General features: G+C 37.9%; 1 protein-coding gene across 2 annotated transcripts in view; it reads right to left on the reverse strand.

The window, feature by feature from the left end:
* Window positions 1-2,906: 2,906 nt before the first annotated feature.
* Window positions 2,907-26,584, reverse strand: part of DGKB (diacylglycerol kinase beta) — a 524,454-nt gene continuing 500,776 nt past the window's right edge. For both annotated transcript variants that reach the window (XM_059712461.1, XM_059712459.1), the window contains one exon: window positions 2,907-4,558. In XM_059712461.1, the coding sequence (XP_059568444.1) occupies window positions 4,451-4,558 (108 nt within the window). In that variant the 3' untranslated portion in view covers window positions 2,907-4,450. The remainder of the gene's footprint in view (window positions 4,559-26,584) is intronic.

A 26,584-nucleotide genomic window follows, 5' to 3' on the forward strand; every position in this document is an offset into this window, starting at 1 on the left:
GGGGGGGGGGGCATAGGAGTTATTCTACCTACCATCTCACCAGCATTCCTTAGAGAATAGAAGACATGTGACCACGTATCCACTACCCCCAGTCCCTTGGGAAATGTAGACCCTGTGCTGGACCGACCATAGCCTTGAGTTGAGTTTTAAACATTTCTGTGCCTCAGTTTTATCGTGAGTCAATTGAGCATGGCCTTGATAATTATAGTACTCAAATGCGTTATTCATTTACGTATAGAACTAGAGGCCTGGTGCATGAAATTTGTGCATGGTGTGTGTATGTGTCCCTCAGCCCAGCCTGCACCCTCTCCAATCTGGGATGCCTCAAGGGATGTCTGACTGCCCGTTTAGGCCTGATCCTACTAATTGCTGCAGACTCTTCATAAAATATCTTGTACCTATCAGTGCCCATGAGATATTTGTTGAAGTCTGTTACACAAAATAAAATTAGAAATTGGTTTAATCCAGAAAATTTTGCTTAAGTCCTCACAGACCCCCTGACGTAGTCATTCAATCCCCATCCTGGAATCTCTGAAATTGCTAGAATAATGTTCATAGCAGCAACTTGGGCCAAAGTACCACAAAGTAGAATGATCTGGCTCTTAACAACACAGACTTCAGTCCCCAAATACTCATACTCCTTCCTCCCCAACAAAAAGCAGGGTTTCTGGCTGGCCTCGTGGATATTCTTTATATGCTTGAAAAGTTCATATATGAACAGAATATGACCAAAATGGCAGTAAGGAATGACACTTATCTGAGCAGTTAACATTTTTATTTCAAAAACAGAATACTATATATAACACTTTCTGAGAAAATAAGATATTATAATTAAATGAATAGCACATTCTTAAACACAATAAGGATGTACAGAATCCTTCCAATGTGGGTTTATCCAAAGTTTATTTAAATAGAATGCAACTTAACTGGGGGATTTAAGAAGTGATTGCTGCCTTTCACAAAATAAAAGCTCTTTTGCAGATTTCTGTTTGCTTTATTTATTTAAACTTTACATTTCAATATATAAGGGCTTGATCTTTTTAAATTTAGAATATATGTACTGGATTTGAATAAGTATTTGGGGCTATATGTACCATGAAAAATTACATTTTTCTTTTTGTAAGTAATAAGCAGCGGAACTAACTTTGACACAAAAAATGAATGGAGCCACTTAAAAGTTTTGTCTCATTCAAGTACAATATAGTCCAAGATTAAAAACAGATTCTTTCTTGAAAATTGCAATTGCTTCCCATCCCCTAAATAAAAGGGAAAATAACAAGATACAGAAGCATAAACATGATTTATTAATTTTCTTTGGATTTCAATTTCTGCCTATGGCAGGGGTCGCTAAACATCTGAGCCTTTTGCTTTATTCTGGTTATATTCACAATAACCTGTTTAAAAAATAAAATTTTTAAATGTTATTTTTTCTCTTCCTACCATATATCTTCTTCCTCCATAATAAGCTGACATGCACTTTTTGAATCAAATACACATGATATATATATATATATCTAAGTAGAAAAATACATCCTTTAAAATTTCTGGCTCTACATAGAGACCTCATTCCCATTAGAAGCATGGCCATTCAGGTTTATTTGGAATGTCTTTCTCTGTTTATCAGCTAACTGTATGGCAATGCTTCGCAAAGTGCATATCTCTTTTTCCCTTTTCCTTCAACCCTTATAAACTCAGGGTTTACTTAAGAGCGTCATCCACTTAAAACTTTATATCACTATGTCTAGCCAACAACTCAAACAGTCACCCACACACATAAGAAAAAATTGTATCTTGTAAAGCTAACATTCATTATTCAATATTTTAATATACCATAGAACTTTCTGTTTAGAAATGTTTTTTTAAAGTAAACATTCTTCCCTTGAAGCTATCATAAAAATGGGAAGAATATTTTAAAACCATCAAAGTGGGCTTTTATAAACTGCTTCCCAAAGCCCAGGAGTAGTGTACTTGAGGGGCAAGCAAATGAGTATCTTTAGAAAATGAGTTTCGAAATGTAAAATTTGATCACTATTTGAATATCTATTATTGATACCAGTGCTTCCCATTGACTGAAAATGTAACTACTAGTAACAGTAATTATAGTTGTGTAGCTACATTGAAGTAAATCTGCATCCCATTATTTCAATTATTGAAGTCTTATGGGCTGGTTGTTTGATTTGTCTCATCCCACTGTCTTTTCAACAGCTTTCCACTGCACAGATTGTTAAGAATGATTCACAAAGTGTTGCTGCCTTCAAACTATATACTCTAAAACGTGGCCAGGAAGTAATTTCATGTTGTACTGAACATAAAATAATTTGTGGCTTCAGAATACGTATTTGACACAAAGCTTGCCTGACCATTGTACACAATTTTCTCAGTTTATGTGAAAATATTTATTACCTGCAACCGTAGATACCACACACAAAATGTGTGTGTTATGTAACATTGTATCAGTACTGCATTTTTTACTGTTTTGAAATTTCTTTTGGTGTAATTTACTGTTCTGCCAAATCCCATTTAAAAATATATGTACTAGGGAAAGGGATTTCTGTGCTGCATTTGCAATTGTAATAATAATTTTCCTGGGAATGCTAAATTATGTACTAATTTTATTCAAAAGCTTTTATTTTCAAAGCAATTAAACTTATTGTTGATTGATATTTACCACCTAATGTTCCTGGAACACAAAAAAGAATATGTTTTATACATAATCTTCCATCACAACACAGTGCTTGAGACTAGCTATTTCATACACCAGCATTCACATGAGTTTTCAAACCAAAGAACGAAAATTATAGCAATTTTACTTGAAATCCATAAATCCATGCACAGGATTGTGTTCAACAGAATCACTAAATGCTATTTGTTATGCAAAGATGAATGAATCAATAAAAAAACAGAACTGATAAATCATTAGTATTTTAATGCCGAGCGTTGAGAGAAACTAATAAATCATGCATTTCAAACACTTGTTTTTCTTATGGCATGTTTGAAAACATAACACATGCAAAGATGAGACGCAGGTCAATATGAATGAACAACACTGAACTGCTCAGAATAGCATTTCACTTTATATCATAGGTTAAATGAAACACTAAGAAAGTACTATTCCAGAATTTCCTTAGACACTCAGAAAATCCAACAATGCCACGAGTATATTAAACAACAGACCGTCATTTCCAAACACACATTTCAAACGTCATAGAGATGGGTGTGGAGTAGGTGAGGAGGCTAATCGCGTGCATGTTTTTCTTCAGGGAGCTCAATATTATTACAGGTATCAATTTATATTAGAAAGAAACTGATACAACCATATACTTTCTCAAATGGACTTAACTGATCCATGAAAAATTACAGACACTTATACTTACAAAGGACCCACAAAAGCAAGAAATCAGCTTTTTGTATATAACTTCTGTTAAGTTAATAATATTGAGCTTTGATTATGTTGTATTGTCCCACTGTCTCTGAACGGTGAGAATTTTAATTATAATTAATGGATAATTCACTCTCTTCCACAGTTTTAGTCATCACAAAATTAATCATAAGAACCATAAATTTTCTCCACAATTAATTAAAACATTTCTCTCAGGCATCGCTTTGTGAATCTTTGGTGGGAAACACAGCTTGTTAGGCACATAGTTTAAAACACCTATTTGGTTACTGATGTGGTTATGAATAATCTCCTAGATTCACATGCAGAAAGGAATAAGGCTTGTCATATTACCACACTTTACTGCCAAGTAACATGTTTTCACTTATTTCTGGAATAAAAAAGCAAAATTAAAACAAAATAAAAAACCACTTTCTCTTTTCAGCACAAGAAAATTTTATGCCTGACATTTTGAATTCCACTCAGAAGCATTAAAAGTTAAAGAAAAAAATAGATACAGCAGGTATCATATACCACTATTTAATAAAATCCTTCAATGAAAAGTTTCTTCTCAAGTCATAGGTCAAAAACTATTGGTACACTGATTCTAAAAGGGAAAAACTAGAGCAATCTGCAACTTTGATCAGTGTAGCATTACTGATCAGTGCTTATTGATGACTGAAATCACATTGAGAGTCACATTTTCTGTGATATTTCCTTTTTTATGTTTAAACTTGTTTTTGTTGTTGTTGTTGTTGTTTTTAATCACAGATTAGGAAACAGAACTTGAGGAGGAATGGATGGTAGTCATAAAAACCTATGGGAATGCATGCAACAAAAATATGCAGTATCACTTCACGTAAACTTCTGCTTCCTTCATGCAATGATGCCCATAAAAACTGAGACAAATTTTCTAATAGATGAATTTTACATGAACTCAGTAACAGAAACCGTTAAACCAATTCCATGAGTTTGCATGAGTAGGAGACTTGAAAGGATTCAAAGATTTCCAGCATAAGTTTTCCATGGCCCAATTATGATAATTAGATCTCTAAGAATGAAATGACACAGGGATTATTCCTTGCTTCGGTTTCTTGTTCTTTGGACGAGGGAGCAGAACAACCCAGTTTTTGGAGGAGGGCCCATCAGCATTGGGGCTTGGTTCTTGTGTGTAATTTTTATCTAGGAAAAAAGAAAGAAAGAGAGTAATCTCCAGATATCATATCATAGTATTCTCAGTTTCTGAGAATCTGAAATGAATTATGAAAACACCACAAGTATAAAAATGTAGTTTCTGAGTTTCTATTATTTTTAAAAAATATATTTCTAAGAGAGATAAAGCTATGCATTTGAACCATATTCCAATGCTCAAGGTATAAACAAAACATTAAAGTTAATTGAGATTTCCTTTTAATGATCACGTTACTTCTAACCTCGCTTGTAATGATAACCCCAAATCCCTTGTTTAGGTTACACGATTATCTAGTATAATTTATTAACCACTAGTTATGTATCATTTATTTAAGGCAGGAAAGGATGCATGATTATAGTGTTCGGAGTCCCAACTATAGCCAAACATCAAGATGCACTTGGTATCAAGGCAAGCTTTATTTATCTTACTAATCAGATTGTTTCTCTCTTTCAACACGAACTGCAAGGCTTAATTTCCAAACAATCATTAGAACTGAAAGTCACAAGCTAACATGCATAAAAGGTCAGGAATGATGAACTACTTTTCTAATTTGTTAATTAATTGGTAATAGAATAAAATCAAATATTGAAAAGCCTGCTTAAAACACTTCGAGGAACTGTTCTAAAGCTGCTCGTTTTGATTTCTTTGATATAAAACTACGAATCACCTTAAATGAGACAAGCTTAAAGTAGATTATGTCTGCAATTTTCTCTAATTCAAGTCTAAATTAGAGAAGACATTTTGTGAATATACACTATGCTCAAAGCTAATTGAAAGCAATTATCAAAGTGGCATTTTGTCTGTGACTTTAAGATACATTGGGAGATAATAAATGATTATCATTATGTAATAAAAAGGTCACATCTTGCCTTTGGGCTAGTGATGCTAAGAGTTTTTCAAAAGCAATCTGAGACATTTTCTTTAGAGAACTGTGACTAATACAAGAGCCATCGCTTATTAAATATCAGTTGTCACACCTGCATAGCACCTACATCAGAGATGAGTATTTCTTTCAAAAAGAAACACCACCTCATTAAAAGCTGCAAAAATATATCTCTTAAAGTGCATACCTGACATTTTCAAGTTAAAATGAATATCCTTCACTTGTCATTCACTAATAGCGATGAAATAAAAAAAAAATGTATGTCACATGGACAGGATCATTAAAATCAGTACAGGGGCTTTGGGGAAATAGAGATTTACTTCACAGTCTCCAAAGACAGAAATATGTCAAAACCCTGGGAAAATGAACAACTTTATTTAACTCTGTTGGAATCAGGTTATTCTGGGAAGATTCAGTGTTCTTCTCTTCACTGTAAAAATAAATTGCACCTGTTAAAGGCCACCAGGCTAACCCAGCCCCTAACTCTCTGGATATACAATTTTACTTTATTTTTATCTTATGGACTGGGAAGTTGATAACCATATAGTTAAAATATAAGAGTGCACTTATATATGTAGGTTCCAAGATATCTCTATCAGATTTTCTCTTAATAATTCAGCTTTGGATTACCATATGCTATTGATTTTATTTTATTTAAAATGTTTTTATTTGTTTATATTTTTTTTTGAGCAAGAGTAAGGGAGAGGGAGAGAGAGATAGAAACAGTGATAGAGAGAAACATCAATCGGCTGCCTCCTGCACACCCGCTACTGGGGATCAAGCTCGCAACCCGGGCATGTGCCCTGATTGGGAATTGAACCAGGGACCTCTTGGTTCATGGGTTGATGCTAAACCACTGAACAACATTGGCTGGGAATGCTACTGATTTTAAACTCCTCTAAATCTTAGCTTTATACATCATAGCTAATACGACATCATTCATTCATTTACTCATTTCACAAAGTTGTTTGAGCCCCTACTATGCTTCAGGGACTTAAAAAAAAATACACAATACACATTCTCTGCCTCCAAGAAGTTACAGTCAAGTAGGAAAGAGAAATTTAACAAGCACAGCAATAATGATATAGATGCTGAAATAGGAGGCTAAGCAATTTCTTAATGTTGAACTTGAACATGAATCTTTTTACACAAAAATGTCATGTTTTAGATAAGTTCCTTGGGAAGAAGTTGTCACGTATTACTCCTATAATAACCTTCGCTTCCAATAGAACATTAGCAGTTAAAGTAAGAAGGTATGCCTTCTGATTCACAGTTGCTGTCCTAAATCCTTTGGAGGGTATAATGGTATTAGGACATGTTGGAAACAAGATCATTATTATCAATGGAAGAAATATACCATCGTAGTCAAAGCATAGCCAAAATACCACAAATGATGGTGTGCGAGGTTTTGTTTGGTTTTTAGGTATTTGAATTTTGTTTGATTATGGCTATCTTTACATTGGCAATCCTTTTTTTCAAAGGGATCACAGGGTGTTCTGCCTTCAAAAATATCACAGTATCTCATTCAGTGCTCTTGACACAATGGGACACTTAGTCCATGTTACTGATGAATAGGGAGTTCTAGTTTTTAGTTTCTAAGCAGGAGAGCACCAGTCCTATTTTTAAAATTATCCATAACCTGTCCTCTTTGTTGTTGAATCAATCCTATGGTCAAAGTGCACAACCCTTTCTTTTTATTTCTGTAAAAAATTAAATTTCCACCTTTTATGTCTGTTATTTATGGAAATGAGAAACAATTGGTTGTTACTTAGGGGAGTAACATGGAGGAAACAAGCATCCATGAAATGTCTATTATGTATCTCGGCTCTTTGCATATGATATTACATTGTAAAATTACATGTCTTTTCTATTTGGGCAGAAGGAAAAACCATCCCATTAAGGTGACAATCATTCCAGTCCAGTGAACTGTTGCTGTGGTAATCACAGAAAGTCCAGGTGTAGGCTTCAGAAAACTGTAATGACTAAAGTGTAGCTTCAGGTTGGGGGTAAACCTGGTTAAGGGAGCCTCAGCAGGCTGGAAGAATGACTCAGATGCCTGTTTTGTACTTTCCATACTCTTACTTGTTTGTTTGTTTTGTTTTGTTGTTTTTTTTTTTGAGAATGTGCTATCTACTAGAAAAGCAATGGGTAATGAGCAGATTCCAAAGACTTCAGAATGTGTTGTTTCAGCAATCGGAAGACCTGAACCGATCTTCAGGCTACCTTTGAGCACTTCCTTCTTTTAAGATGCAGGTAGTTATTTCTTAGTTGTTCCTCAATACATCAGATATTTATTGGGCACCAGCTACGAGCAAGGCATTTTGCAGCTTGATTTTGATTATTGAGTTTGGAAGAGGATCTGAGATTATAAATGAGAGAGAACTGCAGGCAAACATAAGCAACAGTGATGGGGCGCCTAGAAGCTGAGTGGCTGCATGGGGGTAGAAAAGCATTGCTGAAAAGAGCCAAGGCAACTATTGTCAGTAACAGAATGGTGTCCTCATATAAAACAACTCTCCATTTCTACATGTCACCACTCCCTTGGAAAGCTACAGCGGCAGAAGAGAGTCACTAATGTCCCACGACTCTTTCTAATTCCATCTTCTTATGTCTAATTAAGATGAGCACATCAAAAACTGTAAACATGCAAACATTTGATTTCAGTTTTATAATTAGTCAATATGAAATAAAGGCGTACAAGTATAAATCAGATCAAGAAGCAGTTTTCCTGTTTCTATGACATTGTCAGGGTTGTATACTTTTATAGTTCCACCTCATAATTATAATGTTAATAATAATGACATGAATAAAAAGTAACAAGCTTTGGCTCTGACTGTGGGCTGACCATTATGCTACTAGTGTTTTACACATGTTATCCAGATGCTACCTGTTTCAGCCATTTCTTTGAGGGGCTCTCAGCAAAAGTCTACTCCCATAAAAGTATTTTTATCAGAGTGTAGAATTGAAGTATTATTTCATAAAATAGATTGAAGAGAGAGGATTTATGTCTGGCACCAGACAGTGTCTATTCCCATTAGGCATTTAGGTGATCTCCAAAGACCTTCTTTAGCTCAAATAAAATCGAGGGAAGAGAAGTGGGTCTTCCCTGATTCATACTCCAGGCAGGTTTGGCTCACCTCATTTTCTTTTTAAAAAATCTATCTTTATTGCTGAAAGTATTACAGATGTCTTCTTTGTTTGGGTGTTTTTTTCCTCATTGACCCCCTCTACCTTACACCCACCCCTCCCAAGCCTTCACCACACTATTGTCTGTGTCCATGGGCTATGCATATATGCATAGAAGTTCCCTGGTTAATCACTGGTATTCCCTTTCCTAGCCCCCTGTTTCCCAGCATTGAATATTCCCATCACCCTTTATTGTTAAGGGCAGAATGTCTCTCCCTCACGTTATCAGAGGGAAAGACACAGCTCAATTTCCAGTCCCTAGAGACTACCTCTACCCACCTAAGGGCCTAGCAAAGCATTCTGATAAGATTAAAATAGAGGGTGGAGCTATTCTCTCTTCAGGGAGTTCTACCAGCTTCCAAAAGAATAATTTTCCCATTTTTAAATTTTTATTTCATCTAATTTTATTATCTCAACAACTCTGGGAGGTAGGTGTCAACATCCTTAATTTTCAACATACGACAGAACGTATACAGGTTCTGTAACCTGCCATTACACAGCACAAGTTGGTAAGTTCCAGAAGAGGCCTGATAGCTGACTCAGATCTCCTTATTTCCCACCCCTGTGCCAGTTATTGCCCTGGAGAACAGTCCCCCTCTTTTCTGCCAATCAAACTTCTGTCTGGCCCAGCTCAAATCACACATTACTGTGAAATTTCAAAGCACGAGGATACAAAGAAGATTCTAAATGCCCTCAGAAAGGAAAAACAGGTCATTTACAGAAAAAAATAAAAATCAGCATGGCACCAGGCTTCTCAAAAACATTAGAGCTAAAAGAATATGGAGAAACACCTTCAAACCCCAGAGGCAAAGTTAATTTTATCCCAGACTTCTATACTTAGCCAGTGTATTGATTAGATGCAAGGGTACAATGAAGGCATTTTCAGTCAGAAAAGGATCTAGAGAGTGTACCTTTTCTATTCCCTTTAAACACGTCTGGGGGTGTTCTCCAGCAAAACAAATGAGTGAGCTAAGAAAGAGATTCAAAAACCACAGGGCCACACTGGCAACACCAAAGGCTGATGAGGCTGTAGAGCAACGGTCCCACACACTGCTGGTAGAAATGCCAAAGGACACACACAGCCACTTTGGAAGACAGTTTGGACCAATGGCGATAACACGTGCAATGAACGCTACAATGTGCTACAGAGATTTTCCCAGGGTGCAATGGGAGCACAAAGCATGACATTCAGATCACGGTGGAAGGACAGGGCAGAATTAAACCTGATTTTAGCGACATCACTCTGGAAGCATAGATTAGGGGCTGGGTGCCATGCCAGAGGCAGGAGAGCAGATGGAAAGTTAATAAAACCCAGAAAAGCCTGCAGTGGACTTCAGTTATGGTGGTGGCAGAGTGGAGAGGTCCCAGGGAGGCATAATTACAGGACATGGTCCTAGTTGATGGGCTCTGTGGAGTATAGGAAAAGGAAACAGTTCTGGTATGCTTTTCATGCTTTCAGCTTTATTTGTGATGTGTGTGTTAATAATCTTACTAGAAAGAGATGCACTTTGGGCAGGGGTAGGAGCCAGGAAGGTGGTGAACGCAGTGTTGAGAGTGACTCAGTGCTGGTGAAGGAGCTGTTCAGTCTGTCTGGTGTCCGTTCAGAAGGGAGAACAAGTCTTGAGGCAGGTTTAGGTGTGTGATGAGCTTATAATGACATCCACTGAGAAGAGACTACCGGGCAGTGTGGCAAATCCACCTCTCAGAGGTTAGACTACGAAACTGAGGAAACAGACATTTTAGGGGGAAGCGGGGAATGGTGTCCTGTGAAGGAATCTAAGCACCAGGAGCCCGAGAGGTGGGAGAAAAGCTAGAAGGAAGCACCAGCATATAAACCTTGCAAATCAGTCCTCACTGTGGCTCTGCCTCTTCTATTAATGAGGCTGAAACCATCAAATTGCATGTGTACAAGCTAGATGTGCCTCAATTTGCCACAATGTTTTGCATAAAAGTGATTAAGTTACTGGTGTAAGTTCTTACACCATTTCTAAGTTCTTACTGGTGTAAGTTCTTACTGGTGTAAGTTCTTACTGGTCTAAGTTCTTACACCATTTCTAATTTCTTACTGGTATAAGTTTTTACTGGTGTAAGTTCTTACACCATTTCTAATTTCTTACTGGTATAAGTTCTTACTGGTGTAAGTTCTTACACCATTTCTAAATATAGGAATCATTATCTCTGAGAGACATATATTACAGGATGGTTAAGTAGTTGCTCATGTAATTCAGAGGTTGCCAAGCATTTTCTGTAAAGGGCTAAATGGTAGACATTTGGGCTTTCTGGGCTAGAGGGTCTCTGTAACTACTCAACTTGGCCACTGTGCCAGGAAGTATCCACAGACTATATATAAATGACTGGGAGTGGCTGTGCTCTAGTTCAACTATGGATGGCATCTAAAATTTGAATTTTAGCATTCTTATTTTGACATTTTCAGCCACTTAAAATGTAAAAATAAATTCTTAACTCTTTGGTTATACACAAACAGGCAGCTGTTCAGATTTGGCCCAAAGAACATAACTTGCTGATCCCTGATGTAATTACAGTCAAATATTGAAAATTACATCTAAAATTATTAGGCATATGGTGGAAGCAATACATTTTAATTTAAAATTACAACCTAGTAGGTCAGTAGTTAAAAAATGGGTGAAAGTGCAAGTAATTTAATTTGCTACGCTGAGTGCCACCATTCAGAATTCATTTGGTGAAAATTCTGAATTGGAATATATACTAGCTTTCCCAGTTTTGATAATGAATGCATCAACTGATCAAATTTGGCTTAAATGCATAATCTCTTTATTGCTTTGCACCAGGGTGGGCTTAATAATATTGTAGTTCTTAGAAAGCACCTCAGCAGGTAGCATTTTTCTTTTTAAATATTCTCCCTGAATCTAGCCAATATTTTTCCCTTGCTTCATCTCTCTTTAAGAGTTCATTATCACTGGATTTATTCAGCTACCTTAAAAATGAATGGGGTTTTCAGAGCAAAATAAATGCCATAAAATATCTGTGGGAGAGCTTAATTTAGCAATTATCTGGAACATTAACGGTTACCTAGCTTGATTCTGGAATAAGATTATCTCCTTCCAATAATGGAAACCATTTTGAATTCATGCATGTAGCTGAGCCATATGACAGTAGGAATAAAGAGCATGCTAAATTTTTCAGGTCCATAACTGCCAAAAAGCAAAGCAATGAAACATAACAATTTTCGAAAACTTTGGTGCCAGCTTCTTTATGATTCCAGCCATTATTTTCTGAAACGATAGTACTCTCCAAGTTTAATGTTATAGACTTTGATCTAACATCAAATCCAGAGAAATCATTGAGAAGAATTTACGATAAATCTTTAAAATATGGGTTTGAGAGGTTTACTTGCTGATGAAATTCACAGGAATTTTAAATATGAATCGTAATGAGAAAAGAGAAACGTTTCCCTAAAAGTGAAGGGCTATTTGGCCACACTGCAGGGGAAATACTAGTATTCATACCTGGATCTGAAATCTCTTTAAAGATAAAAATTTGGTTCTCCCTTCCAAAATATTTTATGTTGTAAGTTGGTTGCCAGGGAAGGTCAACATTTTTTAAAAACTACTTTTTTATAATGCCCATGTCTCTGCAGAAAAATTTAACCCACAACTTTAACCCGGTCATTGTTTTTCTTTTCCCAGGGCCTTCCCAAAAAACAAAACAAACAAAAAACACAAAAACACAAAACAAAAACAAAACACATACACACACAAAAACAAACAAAAAAACAAACCCAAAATACCACAAAGAAATTCTCATCCTTGACTATAACCGGAGAATATTCACAATAGTTACTACTTACTGAATGACATTACAGACATCTTTTGCTTTATGGGGTTAAGATCATGAACTTGAGAAATGAAGCAAGGGTTTGAGTGCCAGCTTGGCCATTGGACAAAGTAGCTCGCATTTTTGAGCCTCACTCTCTATTTACTAACGGAAGATAACAATGCACCTACTTTACAGGACTACTGCAAGTACCAAATGAGACTATGCATGTTACCTACTATTTTTAGTGGAATTATGTTTAGTCCAGTGGAGAGCACATTTTGCTCAACCCTCTCCTAGCTGAGACAACCAGGCTTTCAGGATTCCTTGGGTGACATTGGGAGATGGCTTATTACGGCCATCTGCCTTCTCTCTGAGGAGGCCAGAAGCACCTGGTAGCATTCCAGCCACAGGCCTGGTTCCACCTCTACCCAAATAAAAGAGTAGAAAATAGACCCATATGTGACATTTATTAACTCACAGAAGGAATGGGTTTTTAAAAGCAATGGAGACCAATAAGCACATACTGACATATTATGAAAAGAAAGTTCCTTAATGAGCCAATTGCTAGACTCAATTATACCCTTGGCTGTTTGGAACAGCATATCACTGATCTTAAAGATATTCTATCAATGTTAAAGTATTTAATGGTAATCCAGTAAACATTTTACATGCTATCCATAAAAAATTGCCATCACAGAGTGTAGTAATGATTGACACTCGTAACAATATGCCTAGGACATTAATCAGGGAACATAATTTAGTTGGGTTAAATTAGAATGGAGAAAAAAAATAACCTACATATTATCCAGATTCTCCTCTTCCAAAGAATTGTTCCATCACTTATTCAATTGTTCAAGTCAGAAATCTGGATCATCCTTGGCACCTCCTCCTTACCTCACATAAACAATCTAGCAATTTTATCCTTCAAATATTTTCCGTATCTCTTGGTTTTTTTGTTTGTTTTTTTTGTCTTTCTACTACTACCATTCTCAAGCCTCAACAAATTTACAAAAATCCTAAACCTTCAACTCATTTGAATTTAAGATCATTCTTGCCAGCTAGGGAAATGTAATCAACTTCACATCAAATCATTGACTGTGCATTGTATTTATTCATTAAAATGATCATTCAGTGGAAATACATTTTAAAAATATATTAAATAGTAAAAGTGATGGGTTCTAAAAGAAAAAAAGGAGTCTCCTAAATGGTTTAATCCATTCCCCACCAGGAATGGTTTTATCATCATGCAAATCTGATCACATCACCCTCCCTCCTTCTTAAACTCTCTTTAGTCCCATATGCCTCTTGAACTAAAGCTAAAAATTCTTCCGTGAGCTTCCAGGCCCTGCAGCTCTGATACCCGCTAAATCACCTGCCTTACCCCACACCTCCTGTCCTTCTGGTCCATATCTATCACGTCAGCTTTCAGGTCCTTGTGCACACCATGCCCCTCCCCTCCTCATGCTGTTCCCTTTGCATAGGACAGTCTTCCCTCCCTTGGGTTCTCAGGTCTGTTTTGAGTTCCTTTGAAAGTCTTCTTAGACTTCCTTTGAGGTGGTCAAATTCCTGTATTACACCCTTTCATGATACCACAGCACCATATTACCACAGTGCCACAGTGTCTCAGTACCATGAACAGATGTTCACAGAACTTATATCATTACTGGAATTTTATATTTGTGTGACTCTGGGGAATGTATATCTTCACCAGGGCATGTCTGTTTTTGCTTTGTTTCCATCTAGCACTGTAAGGCAAAATGTCAGCACCTTTGTGGAGCAGGAATTCAGTAAGTATTTGTTGAAGGAATGACAAAATGAATCTGACATTCTTGACTAAACTTGCCTAACACAGTTGTATTCTATTCTAATTTTAACCTATGGACTTGAAAATCATGTCAAATGATATCTATTTTGTTCACTCCATGGGACTATCATATGGATAAAACAATGTGATATGTAAAATTCTTCAAACTTTTTGTCTCCTCAAATGAAATATGTGCAAATATGTTCTGGATATTCCAGGAAATAAAAAGAATGAATGACTAAATTCTATTCAGTGTTTTTTTTTTTTTTTCATAGTTTTTTTAATTCAAATTTTTATTTGAAGTTGGTAACTCGCCCTGGGAATCTCTCTATGCAAACATGGAACCCCGTTCTCTGCTGGTGGATAAGAACGTTTATTCTTTACAACTTTCAGCAACTCCGGTTGTTGCTCTTTGAGGAAAAGCTTAGAGTGTGTTGGCCACAGTTTCTTATTTTAATCCACAAAATCAGATGAAATGACAAACTAGATCAAGTATGACCACAAGGCAAATGTGGGAAGAAAGTCGGGCTCAGGTCTTGTGATTCTATAGTTTTCATCCCAGGAGAGAGACTTCTAACTGCTCTGGAAGAAAAGACATCAAACCTACTGCTATGAGTCTGACGGTGCCCATAGACTAGGAGACCACCCATTCTAGAGCAATATATTCTTCTTGAACCAGGTATAAATATTTTTTAAATTGCTCTTTTTGAAAGCTAATGACACAATGCTGTTAAGTGCATACAATTTTACCACATTTAGACTGTGTGACAGTCCTGGATCAAATCAATATAAATGCATAAAATATTACATACTTGGTATACTTTTCATTTCAATTTTGCCCTTTTGTATTTTTGGACATTGTGTTCAGTTTGGGTTAGGAGCTCCTACCAACGAATAGTAAGATGAGACACACTATTATATATTTTAGCTGACATGAGACAAACTTTTCTAAATTAAAACTAATGACTAAATTCTTTTGATTTTCAAAATGGATAAAAGAACAACTTAGATTGAATTTGCAGTATTTAATTAGAATGTATTAAAGAAAAGAATGGTACAAAGGTAAGTCTATCTGCAAACATAACAAGTTTGGATTAACTCTTTTCAATATAGTATGTTAAAAAGATTTTAAAAACATTTTTTTGTGTGCAAAATGCAATCAAATTTAATCAGTTTGGCATTAATTAAGCTCTAATAATGTACTTCAGTGTTTTTCCTAAGTAGTGTGATCCGTTTCCCCATCATCCAGGTCGATTTGTGCACATTATGGTGTCATCATAATTTTAAAACATACTGAGAAAATGACAGAGCTGCAGAATTAAAATAAATGATTAATGGTATTTTTTTTCATGTTTTGTACTAATAGGTATTACTGAGCCTTTAAATTAATAGAGCTGTCAAGCTCACGGGTGTTACAGATCCAGCAATGAACCAAAATGGAAATTATATATTCCACAGACACCTAAAGATGACACCTCGGAATATTTTAAATTTTAATTAGTAGGTGCAATTGTTTTGTTCCCCACAACCAGTGCAAATTAATTGGAAATTAGTCACAACCAATCCCTTTTTTAACAGTCTGAAATGAAAGAGATTGGTGCTTTATACCTTTACATACTTGTTTGGGGTCCAGAAAGCACACAGGCAGTAAATTGCATTGTCAATTACAAAACAACAACTGTTGTGAAATTAGGAAAAATTATGCACAGGTAAACAAAACTAATTAATGCATAAGTAACTGGGGAACACACAAAATAACGTCCAACTAAACACTAAAGTGCCAGTCTTTGAAAAAAAAAATGATGGCTTTAGAAATGCAAATTTATGCACAGCATTTACCAATAAAGTCTTAGGTAAAAGGATGCTTTTGGTTTATGTTTTATTTAATTGCTTTTGGAGTCTCACTACCACTCACACTTTAAAAAATATACCCATCAGAACAGCAGTCTGCTTATTCAAATATGTGTCAAGATGGCAAAAGACTTTTAATTTTCTATTCCTCAAATATCAAGATAAGACTCATTGAATAACAAATGATGGTATTTCCTTCCTTAAGATGTATCCTTATTCTTTATTTAAATAGTAGGCAAAATGCAATTTCTACGCACATCAGGAAAATATTTATTATCTACACAAAGCATTTTCCAACTGATAATTTTTTGGTTACTCTTTGTCTTTCATCACTAAAAATACAAATGTTCCTTTGCTGGAACATTGGTATGGCTTAAGATTACTTGAAAATGGTATGTCTACAGAGATAGCAAGTGCCAAGTTAAAATAGCTGTGTAACTTCTAATGAGAAAATAATATTCGCATCAAACTTTCAAAACAAGACCAATTTCCAGGAAATCAGCCAAGTGTATTCAATATTATTTCAGACTATTTAAAGGTAATCGATTTAATGAAAGGATCTTGGGAAATTCAAGAGATAGATAAACCTGCAGGTAACTTTCACAGAACTGCTATTTCCTTTGCATAGTAATTTTCCTAAGCTGTTTTTCCCTCCCTCTTTATGAAAATGCCATAAAATGTGGCTTTTATGGAGTGAAAAATATTTAACTTCAGACTTTATTGAATGTTTACAAAAGTGCTAAAAATGATGACTATTTCACAAAAAGCTGATATACGGAAGTTTTAATAAATTGGTTGAGATTTTATAATAAAACAGTTGTAAGGCTGTATAATTTCTAATCTGTCTTCAATTCCCCAGTCTGTGATCAGTTAATTTAGGTAATAAGTATAGAAATGCCCACCTATCATACAGATAAGCAAATTCCAACTATTTTCTTACTTCTCAAATTCCCCCTATTCTCCCCATAAATCTTCCCATGTACTATTTATGTTTAGGTTTTGGTAGCTTCTTGTCAGGAAACATAGTTCTCTTCACAATTTCCCTTTAAAATTGTCTCGTATCTTTAGTAATCAAGAGAGATATAAACATATATACTATGAAAAAAATCCATCTGACACCTTTGCAGTTTCTAACACAATATTATGTGAAATGTTCATTTAAATGATATATCTGAGTAGAAAGGATTTTCATGGTAGTTAACTCTAGAAATGTGTTGAAAGGGGCATTAAAACAATCTCAGTTTATTTTGATTCTCAACTGTAAGTGCCCTATACTGGGTGTGCTCTAGTTAGATCTGCTAAAGTGCCAAGAGGTCTCATTGGCCTGGCAACTTGTTTTACATTTTTGCTCCTGTACTTAATACTGTGCATCACAGAAAGCTTCAGTCATTGTATTTTGCCCTCTGAACTTTTATCTGTAAGAAAACAAGCTTAATGGAGAGATGGCATGTTTGGGAGTAGAAAAACAAGTTAGGAACAGTTAAAGTCTTATAACTTCTTTGCCTAATGACCTTGGACATTCATTTAAAGTCACTGCCACAGTCTAAAAGCCTCCCCTATGATTATGTAACTCACTTGCAAAGTCTTAAAATATGTTTGCTTATAGACAAAGTAATTCAAAAACCAAACTCATGTAGTCATCAGTGTCATTACCGGTCTAGAGAAATATCTGAAACTTAACATTATCCTCATAGGTGAGCAGAAAAACTATGCCTTTTTGGTTAATTATTTTCATTCAAACTGAAAGGTAAATGTTGTCTCAACTGCTTAAATGAAGGACACAAGAATGGGGAAAAAATTTATAGAGGTTATCTCAAAATGTATAAGATGTAAGATTCAAGGTTTAGGGCAGTGGTTGGCAAACTGTGACTCATGAGACACATGTGGCTCTTTGGCCCTTTGAGTGTGGCCACGAAGTTTCAATCGCACTGTACATGCGTGCCCGCACGTGGTATTTTGTGGAAGAGCCACTCTCAAGGGGCCTCAGTTTGCCAACTACTGGTTTAGGACATTTCTAAGACTTATTTAGTACTAGAGGCCAAGTGCACGAAAATTTGTGCACTCGGGTGCGGAGGGTCCCTCAGTCCTACCTGCACCCCCTCTCAGTCTGCGACCCCTCAGAGGATGTCCACCTGCTGGCTTAGGCCCGCTCCCCAGGGGATTGGGCCTAAGCTGGCAGTCAGACATCCCTCTGGCAGCCCCGGATCCTTCATCTGATTGTGGGGAGTTGGCCTAAGCCATTAGCCAGACATCCTTAGTGCTGCTGAGCAGGTGGGAGAAGCTCCCACCACCACTGCTGCACTAGCAGCTGTCAGCCTGGCTTGTGGCTGAGCAGAGCTTCCCCTGTGAGAGCGCACTTACCACCAGGGGGCAGCCCCTGCATTGAGCATCTGTCCCCTGGTGGTCAGTTTGCGTCATAGCAACCTGTCATTCCGGTTGTTCCACCCTTAGGGTCAATTTGCATATTACCCTTTTATTATATAGGGTTTTTTAAAATATATTTTATTGATTTTTTTACAGAGAGGAAGGGAGAGGGATAGAGAGTTAGAAACATCGATGAGAGAGGAACATCGATCAGCTGCTTCCTGCACGCCTCCCACTGGGGATGTGCCTGCAACTAAGGTAGATACCTTTGACCAGAATCGAACCTGGGACCCTTCAGTCCTCAGGCTGACGCTCTATTCACTGAGCCAAACCAGCCAGGGCTATTATATAGGATTTTTGTAAGAGATATAAAAATGCGGACTATACAGTGAAGTCTCAAAGTTGGCAGATAAGCAATTTGCCTAATAATATGCCAACTCAATGGGGACAATTCAGGCAGATCTCAAAGTAGCCACACACAACAAAACCAAGGAGAGTGGTGATGTTTTCAGTTCTGGTTAAAAAGAAGTAAGCGCACTCCACCTGGTCCTTCACACTGAAAGCAACCACAAACCCTGCACATGGAGCAGCTACTAGAGGATGCTGAAACGAGATGCAGGCAGACTGGGGAAGGAAACCAGTGCAAGAAGTACCACTGAACCAGCGATGCATTTCATAGGTTTCTCCCATCTCGTATTTCCTAGCCTGACTTAAATGCAGCCCCAAACCTGGAACTGCACACCAAGTACAGAGAGTTCTATGAAAAGCCTGGTCTTTATGTTTCAAGGGGTAGAAAATTATAGCCCCAAAGTTCAGAGAGAGTGGGAAAATATCTTGTCCTATTTAGCCTACCAATCTCTCCCATCAGAGTCCCCTGCAATTCCTTAGTAGTAGGTTCCTCCAACTACAATGAAGGAAAGCCTTTCTCTCTGATCAGTGCAACTGTGGTCCCAAAAGCATGGGTGAATGCCTGATAATTTTTCTTTCTCTATTCGCTTTCTAGATGGCCCTCCCTGGAGGCAGGTACTATATCAGGAAGTACAGGGAAACCAAGGCCTTAGATTTCTAGCCAACAGAGCAATATGAAAGCCTTGGGAGGCAAACAAACAAACAAACAAACAACAACAACAACAACAACAACAAAATACACACACAAATACTTCCAGGAGATTCTGGAGTGAAGGGAGACATAAGAAAGCTATCTCTAAAGTTGTATATGATCTCCTCAGTATATCTCTGAGTCTGATATGCATAGGTTTGACCTTGAGAAGCATACTAAAAATTTAGAGAACTGAATTAGGGGTAGCCCACAACCCAGGTTCCAGACAGGTCTATGGGTTATGTATATGTAAGATAAATCTAATAAACATTGCAAAGACTTTGAAAACTGAACTGATATCAGAACCACAACTCACAGGAAGCAGATCAGAACTTGTGATCTGAACCCAACTGGGTCAATTACCTACTGAAAGAACAACAACAAGAAGAAATCAACATTCCCTACAAGAATTAAAAAGCACCCAGAGTAAATGTGATATTTAATATACTCAGGATATAATCTAAAATGTCTCAGCATGTGCTGATCCAGGAAAATCTCAAATACTTCTAAGAGGAAAGATAGCCAATGATGTGACCCCTGAGATGATACAAATGTTGAAATTATCAGACAAGGATTTTGCAATAGCAATGATAACCAAGCTCCAGTAAGTAATGGCAGACCCTCTTGAAGGAAAAGATAGAGACTATTGGCTGAGAAATAGAGGATTTAAAAATGGAACCAATTAAATATTTTACAACTAAAAAACACAATGAAAATTTTAAAAAAGGACTGGCCCAGCCTATGTGGCTCAGTGGTTGAGCATCGATCTGTGAACCAGGAGGTCATGGTTCATTTCCCAGTCAGGGCACATGCCTGGGCTGTGAGCTCAATCCCCCATGTGGAGCATGCATGAGGCAGCCAATGAATGATTCTTTCTCATCACTGATGTTTCTATCTCTCTCTCTCTCTCCCTTCCTCTCTAAAGTCAATTGTATATATATATATATATATATATATATATATATATATATATATATATATATATATATATATTCTAATAAAAGAGAAACATGGTAATTAGCGTATGACCGCTACCCTTTTCATTGGCTAATCAGGGCAATATGCAAATTAACCGCCAACTAAGATGGCGGTTAACCGCCAACAAAGATGGCGGTTAATTTGCATATGTAGGCACAATGCAGGGAGGCGAAAGGGAAAGCAGGAAGAAGCCCCCTGTCACTGACAGTGATCGGAAACCCAGTGGGGAGCTAAGAGCTGGGGGGCAGGGCAAAGGCAGCCCTGGGGGCCGCCTTTGCCCTGCCCCCCAGCCATGGTCGGAGAATCGGGCGCCTTTGCCGCCCTGGCCAGTGATAGCGGGAAGTAGGAGTGGAGCCAGCGATGGGAGCTGGGCACGGGCGAAGCTGGCAGTCCCAGGAGCTAGGGGTCCCTTGCCTGGGCCTAAAGCGGAGCCCGCGATCGCGGGCCCGCTGCCGCTGTGGGTCCCTGCTGCAGCAGCAGCCTGCGATTGCGTGGGCTCAGCCAGAGGAGTCCGGCCTGGGCAGGGGCAGAGCATACAACCGCAGGGAGCTGGGGGTCCCCTTCCCAGGCCTAATGCCTTGGCCAGAGGCGTTAGGCCTGGGCAGGGGTGGAGCCTGCAACTGTGGGGATCTGGGGGTCCCCTGCCCAGGCCTGACACCTCTGCCGGAGGTTGCAGGCCTGGGCAAGGGGCCGATCCGGTGATCAGCGATCAGAGGGTGATGAGGGTCAACTCTTCTGGCCGAGGCATCAGGCCTGGGTGGGGGGCAGAGCCGGTGATTGGGGGGATATGAGGGTCCCCTTGCCCAGGCCTGAAGCTTGGGTCAGAGGCGTCAGGCTTGGGCGGGGGGTGGAGCAAGCGATCAGAGGGAGATGGGGGTCCCCTGTCCAAGCCTGACACCTCTGGCGGAGGCGTCAGGCCTGGGCAAGGGGCCAATCAGGCGATTGGAGGGTGATGGGGGTCGACGCCTCTGGCCGAGGCATCAGGCCTGGGCGAGGGTGGAGCCGGTGATCGGGGTGGAGAGGGGGGGTCCCCTGCCCAGGCCTGAATCCTGGGCCAGAGGCATCAGGCCTGGGCGGGGGGCAGATCCAGTGATCGGGGCGGAATGAGGGTCCCCTGCCCAGGCCTGACGCCTCTGGCAGAGGCATCAGGGCTGGGCAAGGGGCCGATCCTGCGATTGGAGGGTGATGGGGGTCAATGCCTGAGTGCTCCCAGTATGTGAGAGGGGGCAGGCTGGACTGAGGGACACTCTCCACCCCCAACCAGTGCACGAATTTTGTGCACCGGGCCCCTAGTGTGTGTGTGTGTGTGTGTGTGTGTGTGTGTGTGTGTGTATATATATATACTTTTTTTTTAAAGGACTGGATGAGCTCAAGAACAGAATGGAAATGACAGAGGAAAAAGTCAGTGAACTTGAATATAGATGAAGATATCCAATTTGAACAATAGAAAGAAAAAAAGAGGGAAAATTAATAAAGACTCAGAGATCTATGAGATAATATTCAAAATATCTAAATATCATCAGAGCTTTAAAAAGAATGGAGAATGAGTGTAATGCTAAAATAAATAGTTGAAAAAATAATGTATGAAAACTTCACAATTTGGCAAAACATAAACCAACATATTCATGAAGCTCAGAGAAACTAAAACAAAATAAGCTCAAGGAAATTCATGCCAAGACTCATCAAAATCAAATGACTGAACACTAAAGACAAAGAAAAAATCTTGAAAGCAGCCTGAAGTGATGAATTACATATTGTGGAGCAAAGATTCAAATGACTGGATTTCTCATCAGAAACCACATTATGTAAGACACTATGCGAGGTATGAAGGGGAATTAAGGATGACTCTTAAGATGCTTACAATGAAGTCAGAAGAGCTGGATGCATATATGCATAGCCAAAACACAGGGCCATGCATTGGGATGCCATTAAGACAATACCAACAGAAAGTCACAGGAGTACAAAGGACCAGGCAAATATTTCAGACAGATGGAGAGTTAAAAGACTTCATGAGGAAATTACTGCTAAGCTTAGCATTGAGGAAGGGATTTCATTTTATTTTTAGTATATATGTATTTATATCCCATAGTCTTTCAGAAAGATTTTGAAGTCACTTACAATATATATATGGTGTGAAATGAGTTTTGAGTCCTAGCCAGTTTGGCTCAGTGGATAGAGAGTCATCTGAAGGGTCCCGGGTTCAATTCCAGTCAAGGGCACTTACTTCAGTTACAGGATCCTCACTGGCCCAGGCCCTGGTTGGGGCTCGTGCAGGAGGCAACCAATTGATGTGTTTTTCTCACATCAATATTTCTCTCTGTCTTTCCCTCTCCCTTCCACTCTCTCTAAAAACCAATGGACGATTTGGCTCAGTGGATAGAGCGTTGGCCTGTGGACTGAAGGGTCCCAGGTTCGATTTCAGGCAAGGGCATGTACCTTGGTTGCGGGCACATCCCCAGTAGGGGGTGTGCAAGAGGCAGCTGATTGATGTTTCTCTCTCATCGATGTTTCTAACTCTCTATCCCTCTCCCTTCCTCTTTATAAAAAAATCAATAAAATATATTTAGAAAAATGGAAAAATATCTTATGGTGAGGATTTAAAAGAAATGAATTTTGACATCAGGGAGTAAGATAATCATAGTTGTGTTATTCATAAATAATTCTGGCAGTAGTGTGATGGATGGCTTTGACTACTGGGAAGCAAAAAATAATGTATTAAAGAGGAAAATATATGTCTTTTGGCCACCTGTATATCTTTTTTGGAGAAGTGTCTATTCATATCTTCTGATCATCACTAATCATCAGAGAACCACAATGATATACTATTTCACACTTGTCAGAATTACTATCATCAATAAATCAATAAACAACAAATGTTGGCAAGGATGAGGAGGAAAGGGAACCCTTGTGCACTGTTGGTGGAAATGCAGATTGGTGCAGCCACTATGGAAAAACAGTGAGGAGGTTCCTCAAAAAATTAAAGAATGGAAGTGCCTTATAACCCAGCATTTCCTCTTCCGGAATATATCTAATGAAACCTAAAACACTAATTCGAAAAAGTATATGCATTCCCAAGATATGGAAGCAACCCAAGTGCTCATCAATAGATGAGTGGGTAAAAAAGCTGTACTAAAAGGAACACTACTTGGCCATTAAAAAGAATGAAACCTTACCTTTTGTGACAGCATGGATGGACCTAGAGAGTACTATGCTAAGTGAAATATGTCAGGCAAACAAAGACAAATACCATATGATTCCACTTAGTATGGAATCTAAAACACAAATCAAAACAAACAAAAAAAGAAACAGACTTATAAATAACAGACTGACAGTTGACAGAAGGGAGGGGGGTTCAGGGACTGAATGAAAATGGTGAAGGGATTAATAAGTATAAATTGGTAACAGAATTGTCACAGAGATGTAAGTTATAGCATAGACAATATAATTAATAATATTGTAATAATTATGTATGGGGCCAGGTGGGTACTGGAGAGTATATGATTTTCTAACCACTACACTGTACATCTGAAACTAATGCAGAATAATATTTAATGTAAACTGTAGTTAAAAATAAAAACTAAAAAAGTTGCTCCCTTATAATACCTTGCTATATAAATCAATCAACCTTTCCCTTTTTGACATGTCTATACCTCCAAAAAAAGAGAAATATATAAATACATTTAAAAATGAATTATGTTATAAAAGTTGTAATTAATCACTAACATTAGAGGTACAATAGAAGCCCTGAGGAGTGACTGAATGAGGCAGTAAAGCATTATAATTAAGAGAAATGCATTTGAGTCCCTGGTTTGCTCTACCTCTGAGTGGCCTTGCCAAATTGCTACATTTACCTGGCTTCAGTTTTTAGTTATTTATTTTTAAAAATGTATGATATGTGTATTATAATAACTTCACTGACCTCTCAGGGCTGGTTGTTGTAAGGATTAAATAAAGAATGAATATGAATACACAGCACAGAAACTGGCACATGGTAAACCCTCAATAAACAATAGGCATTATTACTATGGTTTCCTCCAAACATCTCCAGGACATACAAATGTCTTGAAAATTCAATCAGCCTTCATTTAGATAACATTAAATATCTGGGACTGAAAATATTTAAATTTATAATTTTTTTCATTTTCTGTGTCAATGGCATGAGATTAATTTGTAATTAGCAAATGATTAAATATTAACTTACACTTTAAATTTATGATTACTTAAAATACAATAACAACAAACACACAAATCAACATTTAATAGGACTCAGAACACTATTCCTCTTCATAAAGAATTTGCATTTCAAAGTTGTGCTGGAAATCCTCTCTTTGCAAAAACAGTTGTCAAAATGAAGTTAACTCTAGATAATGGCAGTGTCTTTGGGCAATGAGAAAAAGATCCGGTCTTCACAGGAGAGGGTACAAGCAAAGGTGAGGCAAGTAGCCAGTGTCTGAGTCCAGAGGATGCTAGTGCCAAGGAAGTAACCTGGCATTCAAGTCAGAAAATAACACAGTAGAGAATGGCCCACCCAGTGGAAATGGGTATAGCCGGAGACAGGTTCTCTCAGGGCACGAAATGATCAAGTATCTGCCATTGAAATACCAGGGATCAAGCATAAGGCAGCAAGACAGCCAGTACCAGGGATTGGCTCGGTACCAGGTCAGACCACAGTTGCATGTTGAAGGTATTTAATGTTGGAAGCTAAGAATGGGCAAATGGATTCAGGGTCCTGAAAGGTATTGTACCAAGGAAGGTATAAAAAAGGCAAAGCTCATGTATATGCTTTCCAAAGTTGCCTTGACATCAGTTATATGTAATATAGTTAGCTATTTGATATGGCTATGAAGTACTCAGGCTGAACTATTGGACTAATTGAGGTCAGGAAGGAGGTGGAAGAGTAGAGAAAATGATGTTCAGTTATGGAAGGAGGGCAGCATGAAATGAGTCTCAAAAGATGTTGTGTTACTCAGCTAAAGAATAAAGTTTATTTGGAGAAGAGGAAAGTGCATGACGAAATGCAAAAGAAGTAAGAGAAGATATTGGAGAAACAGGAATTATATTGGTGTTTTGAGTTACATTTTATCAGACTGAAAAAGTAAATGATTATCAGTAGAAGGGTGTCATGGTACAATTAGTATTTTATGTGATCATTCTGGCAGAAAAGTGAAAGATGAATTTAGATTAAAAATTGAGATAGGGAAGATTAATGTGGTTATTGTTAGGAATGAGAAAGAAGTAAAATGGGAATGAGGGAAAAATAAAATCTAGAATAGTGGTATTTGGGATGAAAAAAAGGAAAAGATTTCAGAAATATGTCATATCACTAGGTAGGCATGGTCATTGAATGTGAGGCTATGGAGAAGAATAATGACTCTCAGATTTTTAGCTTAGGGAACATTATATACCTAAAGGTAGCTAATTCAATATGGTAAAGGGAGGAGCAGGAGTTTGGGGGGAGGAGGTACAGGGGGTTAGGTGATGAGTCCAGTTTGGTTATACTGAACTTGAGGTTTAGTGTGGTCATTCTCACTTAACAAAACTTTACCAGGCACCCATCACTTGCAATCTTGGGGGTGAAAGGGCCGCATATGCATTTGCTAAATATAACCTGACCTTGTTTATGACCTCTTATATCTTACTGTCACCCGCTCCTCCCAAAGCTGCTCTTTCCACCCCCGGGCATGAAAGAAACATATTGACAACAGAGTCAGTATGTTAATGTGCTCAGGAGGAAGGATTGTGAAGGAAGAAGAGAGAGAGGGGAAACTAGTTAGGCTCTGGAGTCCAGCCTAAAGAAAGGCTCTTGAATTATTTCAGTATGAAGTCTTCTAAAATTACATGGCCAAAATTTATTCTCTGTTAACTCAGTAACTACTAGAAAACAATAAACACCAGAATACTTAACAACACATTTCTTGGCTACTTTAATGTAAAATAATTTAAAAGATCATAAAAATTATGCTAAGCAAAATAAACCAGTCAGATAAAGACAACTATCACATGATCTCACTCATCTGTGGAATCTAATGAACAAAATAGATCTAGAGACATAG

This window comes from Myotis daubentonii, chromosome 10 (genome assembly GCF_963259705.1).
Source record: "Myotis daubentonii chromosome 10, mMyoDau2.1, whole genome shotgun sequence".
Lineage (NCBI taxonomy): Eukaryota > Metazoa > Chordata > Mammalia > Chiroptera > Vespertilionidae > Myotis > Myotis daubentonii.